Here is a 24,331-nt window from a genome sequence, read left to right on the forward strand (position 1 = left end):
TGTATGTATACTCCTGTGTTCTGTGAGGTAAAATCACTGCTTTTGTGAATGTAATGCACGTGATTGGTCCAAGTTTCGTGAGCCAGATGTGGTGCGCTTGTCAGGGAAATTTGCATAAAGGACTGTTCCCCGCCTTTTCATTTTGAAAGAGCAACGTTCAACTATTCCTTTATATTCTTTTGTTATTTTGTAACATGGCTGTATGGAAATAAATAGTATTTTGAAGTAAAACTCCCAGTGAACAGTCAATATGTAAACAATAAATATGACCAAAACATGGAGAGCGCCTGAGTGTATCTTTATAAATTGTATAATAATTGTGTATTTCATCAAATTTACAGTCCCAGTTGTAGTAAAGAGTAGTAGGATACATTCAGTTGCATCATTATCTATTAGATCTTTGTTATAATGTGATCTAGCCTTTGAAATTCAGATTTTATACTGAATGAGGATAAAAAAATCGTATATTTGTTTTTATTGCTTCTCCATTGTAATATGTTAATGGTAATATAGTTTAGTTTACTTAACATTTATTCATATTCCTTAGCTTCTTACAATTCAAATGAGACCAGATATATGCATATAAACCTCATGGTTGAAGAGCCACTCCTAATTCAATTTGGGTAGTCATTTTAGACGTTTTTCTTCAGAGGGGTAGGCCTAGGGCTTAACAAGTTAAAATACTCCAAAACACACTCACGCACTTTGATTGTTATCTGTGTTTGGTGCCGTGCGTGCTCTCACCTTTATCAGCAGCATGGCGTTGTAGCGCAGAGCTAACAGAGCCATGCGGACAGTGGTTACAGAGAAGAAGCCCATCTCAGGGTTCTCCTCGTCGGGCTTCTCCCGCTCGCTCTCCTCTTTCATCGCCATGCGCTCGCCAGCGTCAGACATCTGAGCCGCCAGCTGCATTTCAAAGATGGTGTCCTCGCAGAAGTTCACAAACAGCTCCATCTTCTCCTTCTCCCCTCCTTCGTTCACCACGTCGAAGATGAACTGTCGCTTGGATTCTTTGACCTGGGCAGAAGGTATATTAGTGAAAACAAGAACCTGGGAGCAAATTTGGGGGATTTGTTGTCACTACTCGACACTGTAACCAAATCAAGTGGTGTGACACATGTTAATATTAATTGATCCATATGCTGAAGCATCTTTACCTGAGGTTTCTCCCACTGTGTTCGACTGGACTCGCTGATCTCAAAGTAGACCCTCTCAATGCGCTTGGCACTGCCCATGATCTCGATGCGGCCCAGGTAGGGTTGGAAGTAGTTGAGGACGCTGTCTGCCAGCTCCAGGAAGGTCTGCAGCCGCGTGTCGTGAGGCATGTGCTCCGACAGGTTGGTCAGCAGAACCGCCACATTGAAGCCAATGTCCTTTTGAATTACAGTATCAATTATTTATTTTTCTTTTGCATAAAAGTTGCATAAAAGCCTTTTCCAGCATGTTCCCCACTATATAACTATGGCAGCGTATTAAGGCCATTGTAGGTAAAAAATCAATAAACTACGAAGCCAGGATAGGGGGGTAATATTCCTAGAAAAAACTCAGAATTTCCGAGATCAAAATCATAAATTTAGGCAAAAAAAACTTGGACATTCTCTGACAATACATTTTAAATAAATTTCCGACAAAAAACTCACAAATTTACAAGAAAAACTTGAATATTCTCTAAGATTATAAAGTCATAAATTTGTGAGAAAAAATTCAGATATTCTCTGTAAATTTGTGAGTTTTTTCTCGTACATTTACCACGTTAATCTCAGAGAATATCCAAGTTATTGTCTTCTAAATTCATGACCCTATTCTCGGAAATGATATTTTTCCCCTCGGAATATGACCCCCCTACCCTGACTCTGTAATTATTATTACGAGTTTTTACCTACAATGGCACTAATATGCCGTAATATAACACTCAACCTCCAAAGTCCTGTAATAAATGAGGCCCTTGTAATGTAACAGAGTTGGTATTAACATGCGTCCTGAGTGATCCGATTACAAGTGGACAGCTTTAAGTACGTCTGTTCACACCTGGCATTAGAATGCGTCTCCACATGCGTCTCCAGTGGCCACTTGTGATCGGATGTCACTCTATATGCAAATAAACACGCAGTAAACACATGGCTGATATAGCAGACGTTGTGACGTAATATTACATGAATGTCATCTGGCCAGTAACGGCTAATCTGCAGATAATTCAACACAAACTCCTTCTTATCCCACCTCACTCTAACTGAAGCAAGTAGAGCCATTTTTATGCTGCCAAAACCAATATAAAACAAAGGGATTTATTAGTGTCTGACTGAGCTGCCAATCAAGAAGCCCAAGAACAAATGTATGGAGGACGGAACCTGCCAAAAAAAATAAATGACACGATAAAAAATATATTATTAAATGTACAAAAATATTAAAAACAAATGTAGCCATTAATTAATTTATAAAATGTGACATAAAATTGATATTTCTGTTTTAATTTGCTTCTTTATTTATTTATCTTTGTATTAATTCCCTTATTTGTTTACTGTTCTGTATAATTTGCCCTTTTATTTATTTATGTATTTATCTAATTTATCTTTGCATTTATTTTTCATTTATTGCATATATTGTTTATTTATTTTATATTATTTTTAAATGCATGTATTTATTTATGTATTTATGCACAATTTTCCCTTTGCATTTCACCCCTTATCTATTTACCCAAACGTAATTATTTCTGTATTCTTTTCTTTATACATTTCTTTACACATATTTATTTATAAAGTAATTTACATATTTATTCATATATTTTTTATTTTGGCAGGATCCGTCCTCCATACAACGATGCTCCATGTTCATTCCCCATATAGTGTATGTGGCATATTAGTGAGAAATACAAAAATTTGTACCAAATTACCAATTATACTCTGATATTGCTAAAATATATCTCCAACTCCTTTATCCAGTCCAACAAATGGAAAGGCAGAAGAAAAAAAAGAAGAAGACGTGAATAGAAATAACAAGAGGGCTCTCTTACTAAACCCCCTTTGAGATGTTGAGACCATTCTCTAAGAATAGATTTTAATAACAGATTTTAAGGACTGAGGGGTTTACATCTGGACAATTTAAGGCCCTTTGAAGACTTTATAAAGATCTGTAAACATCGAGGCTGTTACCTTGGCTGGCTCATGAAAGCGCTCCACAAATTCTTCATAGTCCAGGAGTTCATTCTCATCAGTCTCAGCACAGGAGAGCAGGAACTCGGTCTCAGACTGGGTGTAGTGTTTGTGGCTCTCCATAGCCTTATGGAAGTCCCTCTTGGAGATGACACCTGCGGCAAAGAACGTATATCGTTAAGAAGTGAAAGCCAATTGTTCGTTCCATTGCAACATCAGCGCCCAGCAGCAGAGCTACGATTCCGTGCATATGCATACTATTATAACTATTTACTTATTACAGCCACATACAGCTAGCAGGAAGCTGGCAGAACCCGATAAGTCATAAGAGCTGTGTTCGTACTGGGAAGTTGATTTTTGATCTAGCGGCTGTTGTCAAAAAAGCACCAGAGTTCCGTCTCTTTGCGTCTATACTCTCTGCCTGCGAGTTCATTCATAAATCTATAAATCAACAGTAGCTCAGGAAATCGTTGCACATTCTAATGATTCTGATTCCTCCCCTCTGATAAAATATGATGAAAGGAAATGTTTCTTTAGAGCCTTGCCTTTTCCGTCGGGGTCGTACTCCTTGAAGGCATCGGAGGAGGTCAGGTCTTTCAGTTTGAGGAACATGTCAAAAAACTTGAGGATCATCTCCACATTGTTGGAGGACTCCACCAACATGTCCACCATCTGCTTCCCAATGGTTCCATTCACCACGTTACCTGCCAAACAGGACACACGCATTTGAAATATAGGAAACCACAACAAAACATGACACATTTTCAGGCCTACCCAACGTACGAATTTCCAACTAGTCGAATATTCGGGTCCAGTCCTAGTAAACAGCGCAAATACCCTTGGGATAACCTTGTGGTTCTGTCAGCTCTTTCAGTAAGTAATATTGAATACAGGAGTACTCATGAAAGCAAACCTACCCTCCAGCATAGACAGCAGCATGACCACCATGTCTTTCTGAAGATCCATCAGTTCCTTCAGCAACTCAATCTGACTGGAGTCCTGAAGTGGAAAAAGAAACAGTTGTGTTAAGACTTTCCAAGCCATCTACACTTTGTTTAACCATCTCAGAGAGGAACTACCTCCGAAAGGTTTCTCACATTGATAATCGTCTATCTAAAATGAATAATATTTGATGTGAATGTGAGGGAATTAGGGGTCATAATGAAGGTCGGTTGCTTTAAATTCCAGGAAACATTGTTTATTATTCCCCGTCTTACATTCATCATTCACAACACAAAATTGTCATTTATAATTTAAGTAAAGTGGCTTCAAGGGTGGAAGTAACTACAAATTAATTGAAGAAAAGGGAAGTGATGAAAATGCTTACGAATACGCAATTTTTGATACTCAGCGAACCGTTCACCGACTTTAACTCACCTGAGACAATTTCATCTGCATATGTGCGAAGACATGCAGAAAGCCAACCACAGCATCCCACAGTCGACTGTGGGCCAAACTCTGCTGGTTGCCGGTACACGGACCCTACAACATCATCAGTAACAATCACAATCAGGTTGACTACATTCAGATATGGGAGCATTTGCCACAGTTACAGCCAACAGATATTGTAGAATATCAATGTCATGTTGCTTTTCAAGCTTCTTTCAGATCACTGATTTCTTGTCATACCCCAAAACACACAATCATGGCCAACACACCTATTCTTTTCTTCTTCTTATTACTGTGACTGTAAATATTTCCCCAAATGAATATGATCTGAAGTAAGGAATCTCTTTCTGTCTTACTTATTTTTAGCATCTGAATAAAGCGACAGCTCAGGACCTCTAATAATTCAACCAGGTCTCACAGGAAGGTGTATAAATAGTACGACATTACACGGACATTCCGTGTGTCATGAGTACGCATTTTAGTGTTTTCGCGTGTCATTTGTACGCCACGCAAACGTCTGCAGTTAGGTTTAGGCAAGAAAACCACTAGCTTAGGTTCAGGCATGAAAAAGACTTAGTTAGGGTAAGGGAAAACATCATGATTGGGCTTAAAATACGTAAGTAAACCAAGTAAAACACGTACGGAAACAACTACGTCACAAACGTAAAAAACAACCACATACGGAAACAACGACGTCACAAACGTCAACAAAAAACACTTAAACTGTAACTTAAAACACGGGTCTCCTGGTTAAAAGTCCGGTGTTTGTTGGGCCCATCCACCTCTTCACCCACCATTCTTGCTTTTTATACTATGTCACTAACTCTTACCGTATCATTTATACGCTGATGCGTTTACACTGCAGTCAGTACAGGATACATGGCGTACAAAAGACACACAGAAATCAAGAAAGGCGTACTTATTGCGCGTTAATCGCCTTGCACATTATCGTGTCATTTATACGCCTTTTAAGCCCTTTTCACTAACTTTTGAGAATACTCTGAGAACTGCAGGTGTCAGGTTCATCTTCAGGTTCATTCTATACAACAGTGACTTTAACAGTAATACTAGCAGTGTCTTCTCGTACCTGGATGTATTCTGTGAGTGTATTGAAAACCTGCTTGGCCACATTTATTGCCTTGGAGAAATTCCTCTGGCCCTGCTCGTCAATCACATCTTTCCCAGAATAATACCAATAGAAATCACTGATGGACTCCTGGGGGAGATTCACAAGGGGAGAAGAAAAGAAAAGAAAAGAAAAAGACATCGATGAGACAGATTAATTACAAGTAAATAAATTGAAGGTACAGTTTTGATTATTATTATTGTCTCCGCCAGGCAATAATGTGTTCGGTCGTGTGTGTGTATCTGTCTGTCTGTCCACAGCTAATCTGGCATACTGCTGGACCCATCAGCCTAATATTTTTTTGTGCTCACTTATGACTATATGCTCAAGGACCTGTCAAGATTGCAGTGATTCACACTGAAACACATTTTATTGACAGTTTCATACCGTCATTGACTGCTGACCCCTCACTCCTCTTAACCGGCCGGTAGGGGCTGCAAGTGATCAACAACTGCTTCAGTAGCAAAAGGCATTTCCGACAGTCGGCTAGGGTAAAAACAAGCCTTAACTTGTAAAGGATAAAAGTGTTGGTTGTGTTGCTTAAGTTCACACTGAACTGTCCTTTAGAAACAACTAGTAAAATCCAAAATTCCACTTAACTGAATGGGTTTTATATGGTTGTTAGTCTCAGAGAACTTTATGACTCAGTGAAGACTCATTTAATTTGAGTTCCAACCTAGGAAAATACATCCATACGAAATACGTCTTTATGAACCAGCAGAAGTGAACGAAAGGAGCAAACCTGTACTCTGAGGAGGTAGTCAACAGTAGAGATAATGATGTTGACTGTGGTATTGTTCCCTGTCTGTGTCCTCAAGTAGTTCTGGAAGTCTGAAACAGGATATCGCAAAAGATTGCATTTTTTGCGCTTGTAAAATGTGTTCATATGAATAAATAAATGACTGGTGACATTTCTGTAAAATATTGCATGACATGTTATGTAATGCCTTGGACATCAGAATGAAATCCACAGAGGAAAGCTTATAGAGTCAAAAATATAAGGAGTAAATCTGCATTAATCAGTGGGTTGATTAAAACATGGAAAAAAAGTTCTCTGACATGGTTGAAGAAACAAACTTCTCATAATTTTTTCAAACGTCAATCACACTCAGTGAGGAAATAGCAGTTAAATAACGTTGTCAGCTCAACAATTTAAATAACTGGAGTGCGGCTTGAGCTGGAAGCCAGTAGAATGTTTTCACAAACCAGCAGAGTCAACACATTCTCACTCCCAACTTGTCAAATACTGCCGTTTTCATACGCTCGTTAAATGCATAGTGTCCTTTCAAAATAAACTCCCGTTTTCAAAAGAAGTTAGGTTTAGGCAACACAACCACTTAGATAGGGTTAGGAAATGGTCGCGGTTGACGTGAACTTCACCGACTAGTGACTCACATGACTCATGGGACTGACGATACTAACGATTCACGTAACAAGCGTCTCACGGGACTGACGATACTAGCGACTCACATGATTAGCGACTCACGGGACTGACGATACTAATGACTCACGGGACTGACGATACTAGCGACTCACATGATTAGCGACTCACGGGACTGACGATACTAATGACTCACGGGACTGACGATACTAGCGACTCACGGGACTGGCGATAGTAATGACTCACGGGACTGACAATACTAGCGACTCATGTGGAGAGCGACTCCCGGAACTGACGATACTAGCAACTTGTGATTAGCAACTCACGTGACTGACGATAATACCAACTCACGTGACTGACGATACTAGCGACTCACGTGATTAGCGACTCATGTGACTGACGATACTAGCGACTCACGTGACTGACGATACTAACGACTCACGATACTAACGACTCACGTGACTGATGATACTAGCGACTCGCGTGACTGATGATACTAACAATTCATACGACTAGCGACTCACAGGACTGACGACACCGGCGAGTCACGTGACTAAAAACTGACGTGACAAAATAAGTCATCGTTACTTTTAGTTACACACGCACTTGCTCCGACCGTCGAACAACGCCACGGGTGGGTTAACATTGGAGTTAGTTGAATGCCCGGTTTGTCACAAACTGTTGCTTAATGGTGCCCTCGGCATCAGGGCGCTGTTCAAGCAGGGGGAATTTGACGAGCTGGGAGTGAGAACGGGTTGGCAGAGCCACTTTTCTCCAATTTCATCAGCACAAAAATATGGTGCAATCAATATAATAAACACTATCTGACTGGTTAACACCTAAAAACACCCCCAGCAGAAATACATTTACTCCAAATTGAGATGCTCAGCCATATTCCCAGATCAAACCAGTAAGTACTAGAGAACTTGCACACACACACCTGAGTTGTGTCCTTCACAGAGCAGCTGCAGGAAGCGGAAAAGGTCACAGGTGAACTCATCATCCTGCATGACCTTCTCACCTGGCCGGAGAGAAGAAACACACCCATACACATACATGCACACACACACGTACACAGACAGACACACATGCGGACGCACATATGCACGAGCACATATGCACAAACGTACACACGAGACCACGGCCATGTGCAAACACACACACATGAATGCGCACACACACATTCATAGGAACAGACACACGTACACATAAAGAAAGTCAGAGAACAGGGGAGACAAAAGCAGACAACATGTAGGAAAGGGATAGACAGACAAGAAGATGGAGAGTGAGGAAGTGTTAAAAAGAGATGGTGCTAATGTGAGGAAATCCCTCAGTGTTTTCTTTCAGTCAGTGAAAGGTGTTAAGGTCATAATACACCATTCTGACCTAACGTAAATGCACAAACACACACACACACTCTTGGATGAGCAGTGGGCAGCCACAGCACTTGGTGGTAGACTGGTTGGTTTTTAAAGTGCAGCATTTTACAGTCAGCACTGGATTTAGGCTGTTTTCACGTTTTCTCAAAGCTGGTTTGTTTAAAGAAAAGGAGCTGGTTGCTGCTTGTCATTGTAGATTCTGCATATATTACAAATACAATGAGGAAGTTGAGGACAGCTGACTCTGACTGTGCTAAAATGCTGCTTTGAACCAAGGAATGCAAAAGGAAAAGAAGGGTCAGAGAAAGGAAGATGAGACACTATACACTAACAGAAACATTGACAGAATACATCTATACAATATGACAACAAACTGGACTACTGGGCTGAGGGAGGAAAATCTGTACGTCTGAAACAAGACTGAAAGTGCAGTTTTCTTTTTCAATTGATGTGCAACATTTTCTATAGATCAGTCCCACCAGGATGTCAGAGGTTTAGTTTTACTACTGGTCCAAAACGACTTCGTCTGTGCTGACTTTTGCTGGTGTCCACTTAAATAGACGTGACTGCATCTGCTAACAAATATCAGAATTCAATTTTTATTATATGTTACTTCGTGCCTCCGTGCACCCATTTCGATTGTTCGGATTGTTCGGTTGTAACATTCGAAGTCGTTGGTTTTTCGAGACCTTTTTTAGGTCAACCAAAAGTTCTTCTCTTTGGATCCCAATACAATTTTCTATAAAAATAGTGAGTAACCTCACACTGTATTTCTTATCAAAAAAAGATATCTAATGTTTTTTAAAGACAATTAGTTTCTAAAATTGTAAGAATAAGCTGAAAAGACTATTTTTCGATTGTGTAAAGGCACTTTCAGGCTTATTCACAACACAGTGATAAACCAGATGAGGGGAATCCAATTTTCACAGTTGAAAAAAATGATGAGACCATATAAACAATTACTTTATTCCTAATATTTTAACAAAGATTATAAATAGGATTATAAAAAAATGACAAGCTAAGGATTTGGTGTACAATAAATGTGCAGAAAATTTCCTCTATCAAAAACGGTTGTAACCACTACACATAGTATAACGCACGACTACAACTATAACCAAATCATGAATTTAAATACAATACTGGGGTGAAAATAAGTCAAACATAAAATAATAAAATAAGGACGGGTTAAATTAACTATTTTCACTGAAGCAAAAACAGTCATGAAGGACACGTACACTGACTACAGACCACAGCTCAGCCAGTAAACAGAGAATAGAAGGGAGGAAGGGAGGAAGGAGAAAAGGATCAGAGTTCACCCCCCCTTCCACTCACAGAGTAGCGTGGCCTAAAAAAGCCACTTTAAATTCCAAAGTGCAACACTTACAGAGAAAAAGAGGAGAGGTAGACCAAACAGAACAGATGAAAGGTGAGGGATGAGAAATAAACAGGGCTGCAACTACTACAACATTTTTGTTTTCTGAGTTCTCTTTTTTGCAGATGACTCCATACATTACATGCTTAAGAATCTTTCATCGAGAATATACATTCTTTAACATTATACCAGCCTCGTATCACGCTTGCAGAAACGCACAGTGCCACCTGGTAATGTAGTGAAACGATTGGTTAGGTTTAGGCAACAACACTACTTTGATAATGTTAGAAAAAACCTCATGGTTTGTGATAAATATTAACATAACTAGTGTCAGTAAATAACAACCGCCTTTAGCAGACTTTCTTACGTTTTGTAGCAAGCGTAAACTTACTCATACGTAAACTTTTGTAACTTTCCGACCATTCGATACATTACATCATGCTCGTCACTCGTTGTACTACGTCATTTGTTTTGACGAAATGCCAAAAAAAAAAAAAGTTGACATTCAGACCAGCTAATCTCTTAATGTGTCTGTCTGCTGTTTGCTGCTGAGCAGTTAGTGTACAGTGGGTTTATTCAACACAGTCTCACGGCAGTTTGAGAAATAGTCACAAAATTTAATCTATTTGATTTGTGTAAATAGACACAAATTTCCCTTTTTTTCGTGACTTTAAACAGCGTATTTTTCGTGCTTTTTCCTACGAATGTCCAGCAACACGTGGTGCATGTGTCAATTTCTGCTCCTGTCTTTTCAAAATAAAACTACTTAAGTTTAGGAAAAGATCGACTTGGCTAGGCTTAGGCAACACAACTACTTAGTTAGGTTTAGGAAAAGATCGACTTGGTTCGGCTTAGGTTACAAACTACTTTAGGAAAAGATCGTGGTGTTGGTTAAAATAACTCGGGAAGTGCCGTAGTTAAGTAAGGAAGTTAAGTGACAAAAACTACTTAGTTAGCTTTAGGAAAAGATCGCGGTTTGGGTTAAAATAACTCCGGAAGTGCCGTAACTTAAGTAAGGAAGTTAGGTGACAAACAAATCAACTTTGACTTCTGGTTTCACACAGGACACAAACAGCGGTCTCCTGGGCAAAAGTCCTATGTTTTTTGACCCAGCCATCCACTCCAACCTCCTCCCTAAGCGGTGTTCACCGCTCTTTAGACTTCCCTGTTCACAATTACGTGGATTACATACAAATTTGTGTATATGTACATTGAAATTTTCTGACTATTTCACGAACAGCTGTGCAACTGGGCTGATTTATCAGAGCTTCTTCACTGAAAACAGCTGCCTGATGCAAACAGTGTTGATGAGAGCGCTGAGACTGAAGCAAAAACAGTAAAGTTGTGGACCGCAAAACCTAAACGATGAGCTGAAAGACGCTTAAATGCACATTACACATAGTCATTTGATTTTGATTTTGATTAGAAGAATATTGATGAGTGTAGCTTTAATGGAGGCTTAATCTACTATGTCGGTTGGCTGATTGTGGTATTTTTGTATTCATTGCAGCCCCAAGAGAGTGATTCAGAAAAGGACAGAGATAGAGGCTGAGATCACAGATGGGATTGTACACTTCACAACAGATAACAACCAGCACAATAACCATCTCCGTTACTGAGACAAAACAACCAGCTGACTTTAGGTTGACTACATGATGGATGGTAGGTATTAGTAATATTTAGAATGTGCCAGAAACTGTACAAATCCTGAGAGGGAGGCATACATGGGTTGCGTTCTTCTGCCTGGACATGTCTGGATTTTTCAATCTTAACATCTATACGATACACTCCAAAAGAAAATCATCGTAATCATCATCAGTTTGCTTATCGTGGAAGAGAAAGACGTGACACATTTGACGTCAAAATTCAGAAGTGGACTAAGACTTTAAACAGTATAAAAAGACCAACTACAAAACCAACCAGAGAGCGAGTTATAATTGGCCTAGCAAAAAAAAAAAAAAGAGATTAGAATGGTGAGGGTAAGGCAGAAAAGTAGCTACAAGCACAGAGCAGGTAAGGACGTGGGTTTGAAGGTCTACACTCAGGACCTGGACAGAACTGACACAACAACTAACCAGAAAGAAAGAGAGAGAGAGAGAGGGAGAGAGAAAGAAAGACCAACCAACACACAAGGAAATGGCAGAAGGCATAATTACCACGCTCATGAGTGATGACTGAGGAAGGGAAGAAAGTGCAGTAAAACCAAAATGAGAAAAGGAAAACAGGGGGAAGAAAGAAAGAGAAAGAAAGTGAGAAACAAAGAAAGAAACAAAGAAAAAAGATTACATATAGGGAAAAGAGCTTTAAAAAATCCGAAAACACCAAACCAAGTGTTGACAGAAAACCTGTACAGCTCAGTAAAAAAAAATAAGAGTCATCTAAAAGAAAATCCTATATATATATAAATAAATAACACCAAGACCTTTTCTTTTCATCTGAATGTGGACGTGCACTCACGGTGAACCTGTTTAGTTAATAAGGCCTTTTAAAAAGCTGGTTAGTGTGATTATTTTGTATTGTATTTTGAAGACAATGATGAGGAAATTATGAGTAGAAAGACATAATCAGCTGTGTCATGACTTAATGCTATAATAGATGCAGCAATGATTAATACAGTCAGTTTTAGTAATTACTGGTATATGAAGGGTTTTTGTGTCATTCTGCACGTACAGCAGTGGTTCTCAAACTGTCATTCCCCCCTTTGGCACCAGATTGCTTTTTCAGTCTGTGTGCTTTTTCCAAAATAAAGAGAAAATAAATAACTGTAATATTTGCAATCTCTTTGCTGCAAAGATAACACAAAGTTGCTGACGGTATTCACCTAAGTTTTCTCTGAAAGAACTCAACTTATTGACGTGACTGGAATGTAATGTTGTAAAGTGTCTTCTTCATTTTGTTGGGTCTCATACGAGTTTTCAGACCTAAAATACACACTGGTCTCTCCTCATCTCCCAACGCATTCACTGTGAACCCAACAGCAAGATAGGCTTCGGCATTTTTTCTTCTCTACTGTTTGTTTTTGGTTGATTACCGTCAGCTGAGCACGCTGGCTTGTTCGTCTCGGAAGCGTCGCCTGTTTTTCTTTTCGTCCCTGTCAAATATCCATTTTCTGTCTGAACTTTCCAGACCCCTAGGTGCAAGCTAGTAAAAGTTAACCATGTACTTGTAAAGACCTCACAACCCCATTTACTGTGGACTGTGAGCAGGGCCGCTGCTAGCCATTTGGGTGCCCTTGGCGTAATTGCTTTTGGTAACAAATGAAGGAATTCTGTCCACAGAAAAAAGACGTTTGAGGGCTTTTATTTTGAAATAAAAGCAGGAGGTGTGGATAATCTTGCTGGTATGATGTCAATATACTGTCAAACTTTCACTGTCTGTTGTTGATGTGAACTGCGTGCGGCTCGCGTTAAAAATAGGCATGACCTCGAATCTCTATAAGAAACGCAGCTGAGACGGGCTGTGTGGCTGCTCTAACCTGTTAACACGGATGCCGAAATAAAAAACAACAGGTGCAGCCGCCACGCGCTGCTCACACGGGCGGTGTGGACAAGCCAGGCTCAAGTTTGTTCGGCGCAATGGAACAAACCACAGGATGATGGAGGAGGGGGGCACCATAATTCCTTTTATTATTATGGGGTAAATATGTATATCTTTGTATTGCCTATAATGGTCTTATGATGCCAATTGTAGTTGTGCACATGTGCTTCATCTTAAATTTAAATAATTCATCATTATGATGATGATCATAATTGTGGTGCCCCCTCCAGCAGTAATTAAAGAGTGGAAGGAAGTCATAAATGTCATCCTTTAACGGAATATCTACATTTACCTTTTCATAAAACCAGAAATGACTTAAAACAAACTCTGAAGTAATCGCTGCACCTACTGTAACATGATAATAGCTTATGCACCAAGTTATGCAATACCAATACCTCATAATAACCTAGTATTATCTGGTAGTTAGTACTACAACATAGTAAAACAAAGGAGAACTTTGATTTGAGAATGTGAGATTTGAATTCTTAAAAGTATCAGTATGCAATCTAAAGGAGAATTGTGACCATTCGTAACAAATGTATAGACACAGAAGATGTAACAGGCAAATCATAAGCACATACACATGTACACTAGTAATTCAAACTTGATAATGCATATGAAAAACAGGTAGTACTGCATTACCTCTTGATAAAAATAAACAAATCGCTCAACAAAAGTGATGACGGGATAAATGGGACAAAGCAAGACAAAAAATGGAAATGATTTCAATCTCGTCTTGGGGAAACATTGAGGTTTTCAACTGGAGGAAGAAAATGTTTTTTCCTTCAGCTACCTTAGAATCTACCTTTTAGCATTCCTCTATGAAACCAGTGGTTTCAGCAAGCAGTGATTTTTTTATAGAGAGGTTTAAATGTACCATCCTTAGGTTAATAAAAAAGAATTTTACCTGCACCTGGTGAAGAAAAGCATTTTAAAATCACAAACTATGTTGTCAGTAAACACCAAACTCCAACTCCAGTAAACAGAATATTCATGGAACTTTTCTTTCTATTGTTACGACCATTCAAAAATATAAATCAATGAGGCGTAATCATACTGTAGGGAGAGCTTACCTGATCCCTCCTCTGTCACCATTCCCAGTCCTTCTGCTTTGTTCTGCCTCTCAAATGCATTTAGATCCAGAACACTGAAACAAAGACAAAGGTGATGTGGATCTGTGTTATTTTGTGCTCTCTTCACTGACCTTCCTTACGCCCGGCAACCTTGGCCAGTGGCTGAGCTGTTATTACACCTGAATTCACCTTTGTCCTGAGCCACCTGAACATTGTGATCTTCTCCGCCAAAATATTGAGGTTCTAGTCCAAGGGTTCTCAAACTTTTTGGGGCCAGGGACCCCTAAAAAGGAACCCATTAACCAACCCACCTGTGGTATCAATACATTGTCAGTATATTTGTTTCAGTCTGTAAAACAGGAAGCATTTGTGGAATTACCTGCACGACTGCATCAGACCAGCCAGGCCCTGAAAAAAGCCCACATCCTTTTTGTCTTTCAGATAATCCAACATTTTCTGTCAGAGAGACAGAGAAAGACCACAAAAGGACAACGGGACAGCGGTATTAATTTTAGAACCAAATTCTGCTTTAAAACAATAACAGGAGGTGGATACAATAATGTACAGTACGGTCTTAATGAAGGGTGAAATACCTGCTGTACAGTAGAGTTTCCTCCGTTGAGAATAGCTATGCCCAGCTTCAGAGTAGAGGCCACCATGGGACCCATCTCACCTGGTGGAAAGGAAGCACACGGAGAAAACAACTGGACGTTAGTCCTTTATCTACCAAAATCCCCGTCTCACCTAAGAAAGAATAAATGCACTTTTACATCTAATAACTCTAATACATAATGATGTCACAAATATTTAAGCCAACATGATGCAGGATAAACATCAGGGTTTTCCCCTACCTATATAAGACTTGTGCAGACATTGCACATTTTAGTTAACAGAGTCCGAGAGTCCATTTTATTTATTGTTTTGGTTGTGTGATTTTATTTGTTTTATTTATGGGTATTTTATAATTTTTTTAACATTCCAATTCCAATGTCTGAATATTCTTCAGAATTAAAAGTTAAATGCTCTTTGAAAGTGTGCACTTGGATTATTATGCTATTATATTATCATTATATCAGTGGGCATAAAAAGATCTTAAAATGACAATAATGTCGTTTATCGATATTATTTCTGGGACAATAATTCGTCCGACAAAAGTTGTTATCGTGACAGGCAGGGTCTGAATTTAGCACATGCCATCCACCACATTTGTTGGCAGTGGCGAATAAAATCATCAGGCCATCCGCCACTTTGGCAGGAAGGGAAAACGCTGAGAACCTGTTCCTAGTTGTCTGATTCCTTGGCATCTCATGCTTCCGTGACTATCGATTCCTCTTATTGATGCTTTCCGACAGTCATGCATGCACAATGATGCAACAGCATACGCACACTGTGTCATGTTTCCGTTTTTTTCGGACCGGAGCGAGAAAAAAAAGCGCTCAAAAGCATGGCGCTACTATACTAAACCTGAAGGGACGCATCCTATTTTTCCCTGATAAAGCGATACTGTGAACAACAAATCTGTGTTGAAATCAGCAGGAGAGTTAGTAACGTTACTTGTTAGCAGCCGGTATGCAGCACAAGTCCTGCTTGACTAAATAACAGAGCTTCTAACGGTAACATACTGTAGGTTCCACTGAGTTACATTATGTATTATGTGTAACTCATTATGGTGCGTTCAAGCTCTGTTCAGTTAAAAATGAGTATTGATCGTAAAATTAAGTTTTTGGCGAGAAACTTGAATAAATCCAGTTGTTGGAAGGAGATGTTTTCACAGCAATTTAAAATAGAGAGAGAATTATGACCTGTTTAACTTCCTACCACTAACTCTAAGCATCATTAAAACTACTAATGCCAAGATTTTTTTTTAATCAAAGCAAATATTTAAATAAAGATACAATCATTAATTTCCTAATCATTTGAATTGTGTTTTTATGCAAATAACCACTATAGATGACAACAACAAAGTACAGTACCCTCACTCCCCCGAAAAATACGGCTGCCCCGAAAGCTACGGTGCAATTCGAACACTGGAATTTACCATGCATATAATGTGTTTTATGTAAAATACATCGAACATTGAATGACATCAGATCTAAAATGTTGTTCCTTCATTTAGCGCATAGATTTCAAAAGTGGCAGATAAAATTTCTGAGTGGCAGGCAGTGAAAACAGTTAATTTCAGACCCTGGTGACAGGCCTACTTCTAACCCCAGTTTTGAAAAACACGTCTTTGCTGCCTTCAGCTTACACCTATAACATAAACCTGGCCACTGCAGGTGATTATACAGCACATTCAATCAACTAGTGCTGCTACAGTCAGTATATTAGTTAGAGTGAGAGGCAGGACTTTCAGGAAGTGAAATCTACCTTTGCTGGCGCTGATGGTTTGCAGCACCATCTCAGCAGCTCCGCGGTCGTGCAGCCGAGCCTGCTGATACAACAGCTTCTGCTTCTCCATCTCTTTCTCCTGTTTATGTGAAACAAGAGCACACGTCAGCAGCATACTTGTTTACAGCAAAGACCATCATCGTCACTGAAAGAGTGAGTGACTCATCACCTACTTCAAAACTCTTCACTTCCTCTCCATCCTCATCTTCTTCATCATGACAACTCTGAAGGAGTTGAGAGTGAAAAACATGAGAATGGCGTGTGGAAAGCAGGGGGATAACATGATGAAAAAGGAGGAATTAACATCATCATCATCACTACCATTATCCTGAGATAAGCCAGCTTATTCACTTCTAAGTAGGGCTGTCAAAGGTAACGCGATATAACACATTAACACCACTAACTTAACATATTAATGCAACTTGTAGCAAGCTCAGTTTTAAAGCTAGAGTAAAGATACTGGTATCATATGAAACTAGAAAACCTCTGGAATCCATTGGTCCAACCATGTCATACTAGCTTGTCAAGGAGGAAGTTGAATAATGCTCCAAACTTCCGCTAAATTTTGGCGAGGAAAAACTGGTATGGTCATTTTCAAAGGGGTCCCTTGACCTCTGACCTCAAGATATGTAAATGAAAATGGGTTCTATGGGTTCTATGGGTACCCACGAGTCTCCCCTTTACAGACATGCCCACTTTATGATAATCACATGCAGTTTGGGGCAAGTCATAGTCAAGTCAGCACACTGACAGCTGTTGTTGCCTGTTGGGCTGCAGTTTGCCATGTTATGATTTGAGCATATTTTTTTATGCTAAATGCAGTACCTGTGAGGGTTTCTGGACAATATTTGTCATTGTTTTGTGTTGTTAATTGATTTCCAATAATAAATATATACATACATTTGCACAAAGCAGCATATTTGTCCACTCCCATGTTGATAAGAGTATTAAATACTTGACAAATCTCCCTTTAAGGTACATTTTAAACAGATAAAAAATGTGCAATTAATTTGTGATTAAATATTTTAATTGATTGACAGCCCTACTTCTAAGTAATGAAAACCTTTTTAGTACTGGTATTTAGTAACTGGTACCTTCGCCATGATGTCAGCATAGGCCATGTAGAGAATATCCTCATCCAGTTTACTGAAACAGGAAACACACCCACACACACAAACACATTAGCACAAGTTAACTGACCACACAAATGACTGAAGCAGGAAAAGCCAACACTAGGATCAACATCGATTCATGGAGGGACCTTCGTTTGGTAAGGTAACGTTCCTGCCAAGCAGGTGAAATATAGAGTGATATTGTTGTTTTAGCTGACTAATGTTGCTAACGTTAATCAACATGATGCCTGTCAATCACGTTCAGTCTCGTGTGTCACGGTAGCACAAGCGCGAGCAACAGGACGCTGATAGTAGTTGACTTAACGGCCACAGGAGTCACTGTTAACAAGCAATTTATGATTTTTACATAGAGTCTCTTTCAGCTTTTTTTTTTTTTTTTTAATTCAAAACACTCTGGCTGGAAGCAAACCATGGGCAACCTCTCCCAAAAACTGTACACTGTACCCACAAAGAGCGAAGATAGACAAAGGAATTGAACACCAGTCAACAGTCAGACAGATTCTTATTTCAAGAGCATTCGGTAGAGCCGTGTATCTTACATACAGTATACGTAGGAGAACCCACCACTTCTCTGTGAGGGCTGTTCTGCTGAACAGCTGAATGAGCTGATGCAGCGGGTCAATGTTTTTCATCCCCTCCTCTTCCTCAGATGGCTCCTGGTCACCTGGTTTCTGAAATAAACACACATTCATAATTACAGGAGACTCAATGATACACACAACAACAGCCTTATAAAGCTAAACTATGCCTATTTTCAAAATTCATACATGTTATTCCTATGGTCTAAGACAGTCCAAAAATATTAGTAAGTGTAAACAACTCTCTCCCAAATCCCAAAACTAGAGTGCTAAAACTCATACTTGTGATGTCATCACGTATAAAGTGTGGAGCTGCTCCATAGACAATGAATTGTGAGAGATGTTCTAGATGACACTGAGAGCAGCCAGGGGAACGTTCTGAGTATATGGGAACATTTTCTGTTTCACAACTGACAACACTACAATAGAATAAAGATCATCTGGTTATAAACAAGAAAACATTCTGTGAGTCTCCTGTTCATTGTCTACGGAGCAGCTCCAGACTTTATACCCTATGACAAGTTTGAGACTTCTCTGGTTTCTGGTTTTGAGAGAGAGGAGCTAATGTTCACTGATATTGATTGATATTTACTAGGCCATGGAAATAACATATTGGTTCATTTAAAAAAGTTAATTTAGTTGGTGTTCTCCTCAGAACCCCAGAAACTGCTGGCGGGCTTTGAAAGGCAGGTTTTCTTTTTTTTTAAATTGCCAAAAATACACCGTTTATCATATAAAGCTGAGATTTCTCTGTTAGATAAAGAGAGACAGAGATAAAGCTGTGATTCCTCTGTCCAACAGAGAACTCTCTGTAGATATATTTCTCTAGTGTTGATATGTACATTTTATTTACAGTTCCGGTGCATTGCCTGAATAACCTGCTGCTGTAACCAATTTGGGATCAATAAAGTACATCTATCTATTCATATATCCATCTATAGCCTGAAACTGTATAAACAGAAGTTATCGTCCTATTTTCAAATATCCGATGGTCCTTGAACGAATTGTGTGACGAAAGCTTCCAGCAGGAAAAACAACCGAATCTAAGCTTAAAATAGAGATATTTCATTAAAATTACTTTATTCCACGTCTCATTTAACATTTTGCCAGAAATAAACCGTTTGCAAGAACCACATTCTGTAAAAAAAATAATTCTGCGCTGCTCAGCGCAACTGGGAAGCCATGAATGACTCAGTTGAGACCAACAGTCACATGACAAACATTCATTGAAACTTTTCAAACTTTAAAGTTACTTTAAAGTAAACTTTACTTTACTTGGTTAAACCTGGACTGCACTTTAAAAAAAAAAAATGTATATATAGATTCCATCTTTTTCTCCAATTTTTGTAAAATAAATTATTGAAGAAATTGACATTGACAAAGAGACATTTCTCCCAACTACTAGCCATGATTGTGCTGTTTCCATAGAGGTGCAGGACTTTTATATAGTAGTGAAAAACAAACCACAGTGAGGAAAATGTAACAGGAGTAAAAAAAAAAAAGCCCTTAAACTGTTTTTAAGGACTGCTTTTCCTCAAAGTAGAAGAAAAATAATTCCATTTGTTTTATATTCACATAGAAATGAACTTACAGCGAGGTCCTCGATGAGTTTATCTTCGAAGTAGTGTTCCTCTGCCTCAATCCAGGACTTCTCATAGCCCTGCAGGAACAGGTTGACAGCCCGGTGCCTGGTTCAGAGGAGATACGGTAGGAATAAAAACGTTCTCATAAGACACACCAGATGTACAGTACACACACACATGCACACTCTGTATATATATACTGTGTGTGTGGATGCATAACTTACCTGGGCAAGTTATAGAGCGGTGCCATCCTGAAGCAAGCAACCACTGCTCTCTTCCTCTGTTTGGACAGCAGTTTGTGCCACACGGCCTTCTTACTGCGCTGAGGGTGTTCAACCTAAACACACACACTGAACCAATCAGACTTTCTACCATCTGGAGGCCATATTGCCTACATCTCCAGGACAACTGGTTAGAGAAGTGCATTTGTAAACATCATTGTCTTTAAAACAACAGACATGCTTGTGTCTATTTTTGCAGTTGCGGCAACTTTAACAACGGCCACTCAGCTCTTCTAAAAGAGGAGACTGCAGGCCAGCTTCTCTTCATAAAGCCTCAGGAGCAGCAACCCAAATATGGTAACACATAACGGTGGCTATTATATGGTTAGTTCAACACACACCTGGTCTAGGTGGAAGAGGACATGAGCGATGTCCAGGACTCTCTCCACAGTCTTCTGTGGGTCCGAGGTGTCCTCATAGTGATTAGGGAGGTCTCTGTACAGAGCCATCTGCCAACGAATAGCTGGGTCCTCCAGCTGTACAAGACACACACACACAGTCACAAACACACTGAGGACATGCATTAAACTGCGTGTCGAGGCTGCGCACTGAGGTCAATTATTTGTGGCAGATTCGAGCTAGATTTTGAACCAAATGTTGGAGCTGTTGCCATTCTACTACGGTGTATTAGAGCCATTTCAGGTTAAACAACATAATAATTACGGAGCCGGGGGAGGGGGGTAATATTCTAAGAAAAAACTCAAAATTTCCAAGATTAAAGTCGTACATTTAGGAGAAAAGTGGTACATTTACAAGAAAAATACATTTTTTTTCCCCCCAAGGAACCGCATCGCTTCACTTTGCAAGGTTGGATCAACCTCATCACACTTCTGTAAAGTCAGCCGTCACTCGCATCTCCGTGATCAAATCAGCCAACGCTAAAATTGTAGTGCAATCTTATACTGACATTTATGGTAAATGCATTCAAACGACCCATATTGAGCTGACGGGGAAAGCTAGCAGACGGCTACAGGTGTGACTATGTCCGGTTTTCAAAATAAGGTGTTAATAAAGGGAACTGTACATACAAAATAGATAGATGGAAATAAGATTGATTGGATTATATTCACCAGAAGTATAAAACATTACATGTCCCTTATAAATTGAAAAAGAAAATACCACTAATTTGTGAGGGAAATATCTTTATTCTGTGATTTTTGGGTTGCTGGAAAAGAATGAATAAATAATGCCTGACAATGACTGATATATTTAACTTCAGGACATCTCTGAAAACATACATGCTGAAAAGCCAACATTTTTACAGTATTAATTTAGATATTTTCCAAAGTAAAAGTCCCTGGAAGTGTATGATTTAACTTTTTCCCATGGTCTAGTGTCGCAATAAATTGTAATATCAAATCGCAAAATTTGTAGAATCGCAATACTTAAAAATCGCACCCAAGAATCGTGATAGTATCGAATCGGGAGATAGGTGTATCGTCCCAGCCGTACTAAATTTACGGCATAAATCTCGGAAAATGTACCTACAATGGCCCTGATACGCCTTTGTACCATTCAGACTATCCCCTCTAAAAAAAAGGTTCTAATTTCTCTGTTGTGTAAATATAAAGCCTGACGTCATGTTCGGCATATCCCAAATATACTTGCAGTACACTGACTCAAAGTATTCTTACCTTTCCTTGTAAATGCAGATTGTTCTTGATGATCTCTCGAACCTCCTTCTCTGTATCTTTCTGTGAACAGAGTAAAAGCACGCTCCGCTGTGAGACAAAGGCAACCATGAAATGACCAATACAACAATTGCAATGATATCATAAGCAGAAAATATGTATGTAGCATTTTGGCTGCCATATTAAATCGTCACAATTCATGCACGAGGCGGTTTCAAAGCGCTTTACAGATGTTTAGATTTTAAAAGGAATTTGAAATAACTTGAAAAAAGATTGAATGAAAGAAAGTGAGAACATGTATATACCAACACACGAGCACGAGTACGAGCATGCCAGCATGCCAAATGTTGTTTTCCTACCTGGGTGAAGCGGTTCTTAGCCAGTGCAATGAGCTCTTGTTCTCCAGGGGCACAGATGTTGAGTCCAACAGGCAGCAGGCGCTTCAGAGTGGCAACGATGAGACTCGTCTGCATCGTGTATCGATCTCCCTTCCTCTTCAGCTTCTTCCTCTCCTGGTCTGACATTATTCCCTGAGGCAAAGTCAAACATCAGAGGACAAGAACTGCACACACTACTGGGTCTAAGTGTCATGTTCTGTTCTTCCTTGTGTCTAAATGTGGATTGACACAAAAACACATGTATAACAAGCAATACACTTCTGATATGTAAACCTTGAGTCACTCCTTCCATCCATGTGTCCATACCTTCGCCATCTTACACTTGGTGTCAGTGATGAGGAAGGACATGTTGTTGATTTCATTCTGGACCACAAAGTTCTGCTCTTCTCTCTTGAAGTTCTGCAGAAAGATGACAACATGATACCATTCATCTCTCCACGGTCACACTGTTGTATGACCAACTGAATACCCCTCCGATTAAGTGTGTTGGAAAGCTGTGAATGTCCCAAATACCAAATACTCACAAAACAAAGGACTTTCCCATCAGCCTCAGCTGTACTTTGTGTTTAGTGCTAATAAGGACATGTTAGCATGCAAACAAGCTAAACATGGAAAACATTGTACCTGCTAAACATCAGCATGTTAGCATTGTCAGAGCCGCTAGCATGGCTGTAGACTCGTAGTGGAAAAAATATGAACGGTAGTCAACGGCGAGAGACAAGTAGTTTTTTGGTCCCGTTTGAATTGCGCCATGAATCACACATATAATGTTTGTCAGTTGAAAAAATATTTGTTGTAAAACTGTTGAAGTATCAGACTCTTCCCGAGATGTAGTTCACTGAGCGGCTTCACACAAAACTAAATGAGACTACGACAAACTGTGACTTTCTTGACTTGAAAAATTATCTTTTACTTTGACAAACATCATATGTGTGATTTATGGCGCAATTCAAACAGGATCCAAAAAATATTTGTCTCTCTCCGTTGACTACCGTTCATATTTTTTCCGAAATAAGGTCCCGTGGGGTTCAACGGGAGGGGCGGGACTAATGTTTTTCTGGGCCCAGGTAGTAATCTGCAGGTCCACGTCTGTCCAACGGGTCCATGGAGCGTGAAAGATTGGACTGGTGATTCTCAGTGGGATCAGCAGCGCACCCAGTATCAGTGTCTGATTCAGTATCAAAAATACCAATAAATTGAGTTTTAAGAAGCTGATAAAACTGACTTATCGCTCTGCTGCACGTACCATTACATTTTGTCTAGTGCTCTCTTGTCTACCTCTCACTGTGACATTTTAAATCAGCAGCATGTTTATCCTCCTCAGTGATGTTTCTTACGTGAGACTTGGCCCAGAAGATGAAAACCTCGGCCACCATGCGGAACAGCTCCTCGGCCTCGTGGTTGGACTCTTTCAGCCATCTGGCCCTGTCGGCATATCAAGACAGTTTAGTGATAATGGCACTACTCAAAGATTCCCTGTGAAGCATCACATTAATGTAATTCATTAGGATTCATTGGAACCATCCGATCAGCACAGCGTACCTGTTGTAGTCAACAAATCGTATGAGGAGAGGATAGAAGGCGTACAGGTCTCTGACCAGTATGGTGAACTGGTCCATGATGAGAAGTTCTGTCTCTGACATCTCACCCCTCCCCTCTGCCTTGCTGTGCTCCTCATCCATCAGCACAACTGCTGCTTTCTGCAGGACACAGTAATACACCGCTTTCTCTTACTTTCAACACTAAATATATTGTGATCTTAAAAGTAGTACTATTATAATCCTACTTTGCAAAAACACTGCATTAGACTTACATACTTACCTTTTTAACCCATATCCACACCTCACACTTAGCTTAGGGCCATATTACATTGTATATATGTAATAATATATGTATGTCCACCAATATTCTAATGAGCTACATGACAATCTAC

The 24,331-nt window shown here is 39.5% G+C and overlaps 1 protein-coding gene across 16 annotated transcripts in view; it reads right to left on the reverse strand.

Annotated features, from left to right (window-relative positions):
• ryr2a (ryanodine receptor 2a (cardiac)) overlaps positions 1-24,331 on the reverse strand; it is a 170,245-nt gene that overhangs the window by 24,407 nt on the left and 121,507 nt on the right. For 10 of the 16 annotated variants that reach the window (XM_074620549.1, XM_074620545.1, XM_074620543.1 and 7 more), the window contains 25 exons: positions 23,941-24,098; positions 23,736-23,823; positions 22,705-22,797; positions 22,360-22,530; positions 22,004-22,063; positions 20,711-20,845; positions 20,313-20,425; positions 20,097-20,193; positions 18,492-18,598; positions 17,889-17,940; positions 16,968-17,018; positions 16,774-16,873; positions 15,000-15,079; positions 14,786-14,862; positions 14,407-14,480; positions 11,953-11,970; positions 7,986-8,066; positions 6,407-6,495; positions 5,626-5,754; positions 4,527-4,631; positions 4,067-4,148; positions 3,695-3,853; positions 3,150-3,304; positions 1,158-1,373; positions 745-1,017 (listed from right to left, as the gene is read on the reverse strand). In XM_074620549.1, the coding sequence (XP_074476650.1) occupies positions 745-1,017; positions 1,158-1,373; positions 3,150-3,304; positions 3,695-3,853; positions 4,067-4,148; positions 4,527-4,631; positions 5,626-5,754; positions 6,407-6,495; positions 7,986-8,066; positions 11,953-11,970; positions 14,407-14,480; positions 14,786-14,862; positions 15,000-15,079; positions 16,774-16,873; positions 16,968-17,018; positions 17,889-17,940; positions 18,492-18,598; positions 20,097-20,193; positions 20,313-20,425; positions 20,711-20,845; positions 22,004-22,063; positions 22,360-22,530; positions 22,705-22,797; positions 23,736-23,823; positions 23,941-24,098 (2,763 nt within the window). The remainder of the gene's footprint in view (positions 1-744; positions 1,018-1,157; positions 1,374-3,149; positions 3,305-3,694; positions 3,854-4,066; positions 4,149-4,526; positions 4,632-5,625; positions 5,755-6,406; positions 6,496-7,985; positions 8,067-11,952; positions 11,971-14,406; positions 14,481-14,785; positions 14,863-14,999; positions 15,080-16,773; positions 16,874-16,967; positions 17,019-17,888; positions 17,941-18,491; positions 18,599-20,096; positions 20,194-20,312; positions 20,426-20,710; positions 20,846-22,003; positions 22,064-22,359; positions 22,531-22,704; positions 22,798-23,735; positions 23,824-23,940; positions 24,099-24,331) is intronic. The other 6 variants (XM_074620550.1, XM_074620548.1, XM_074620552.1 and 3 more) reach the window with 1 other exon arrangement.

This window comes from Sebastes fasciatus, chromosome 20, assembly GCF_043250625.1.
Source record: "Sebastes fasciatus isolate fSebFas1 chromosome 20, fSebFas1.pri, whole genome shotgun sequence".
NCBI lineage: Eukaryota > Metazoa > Chordata > Actinopteri > Perciformes > Sebastidae > Sebastes > Sebastes fasciatus.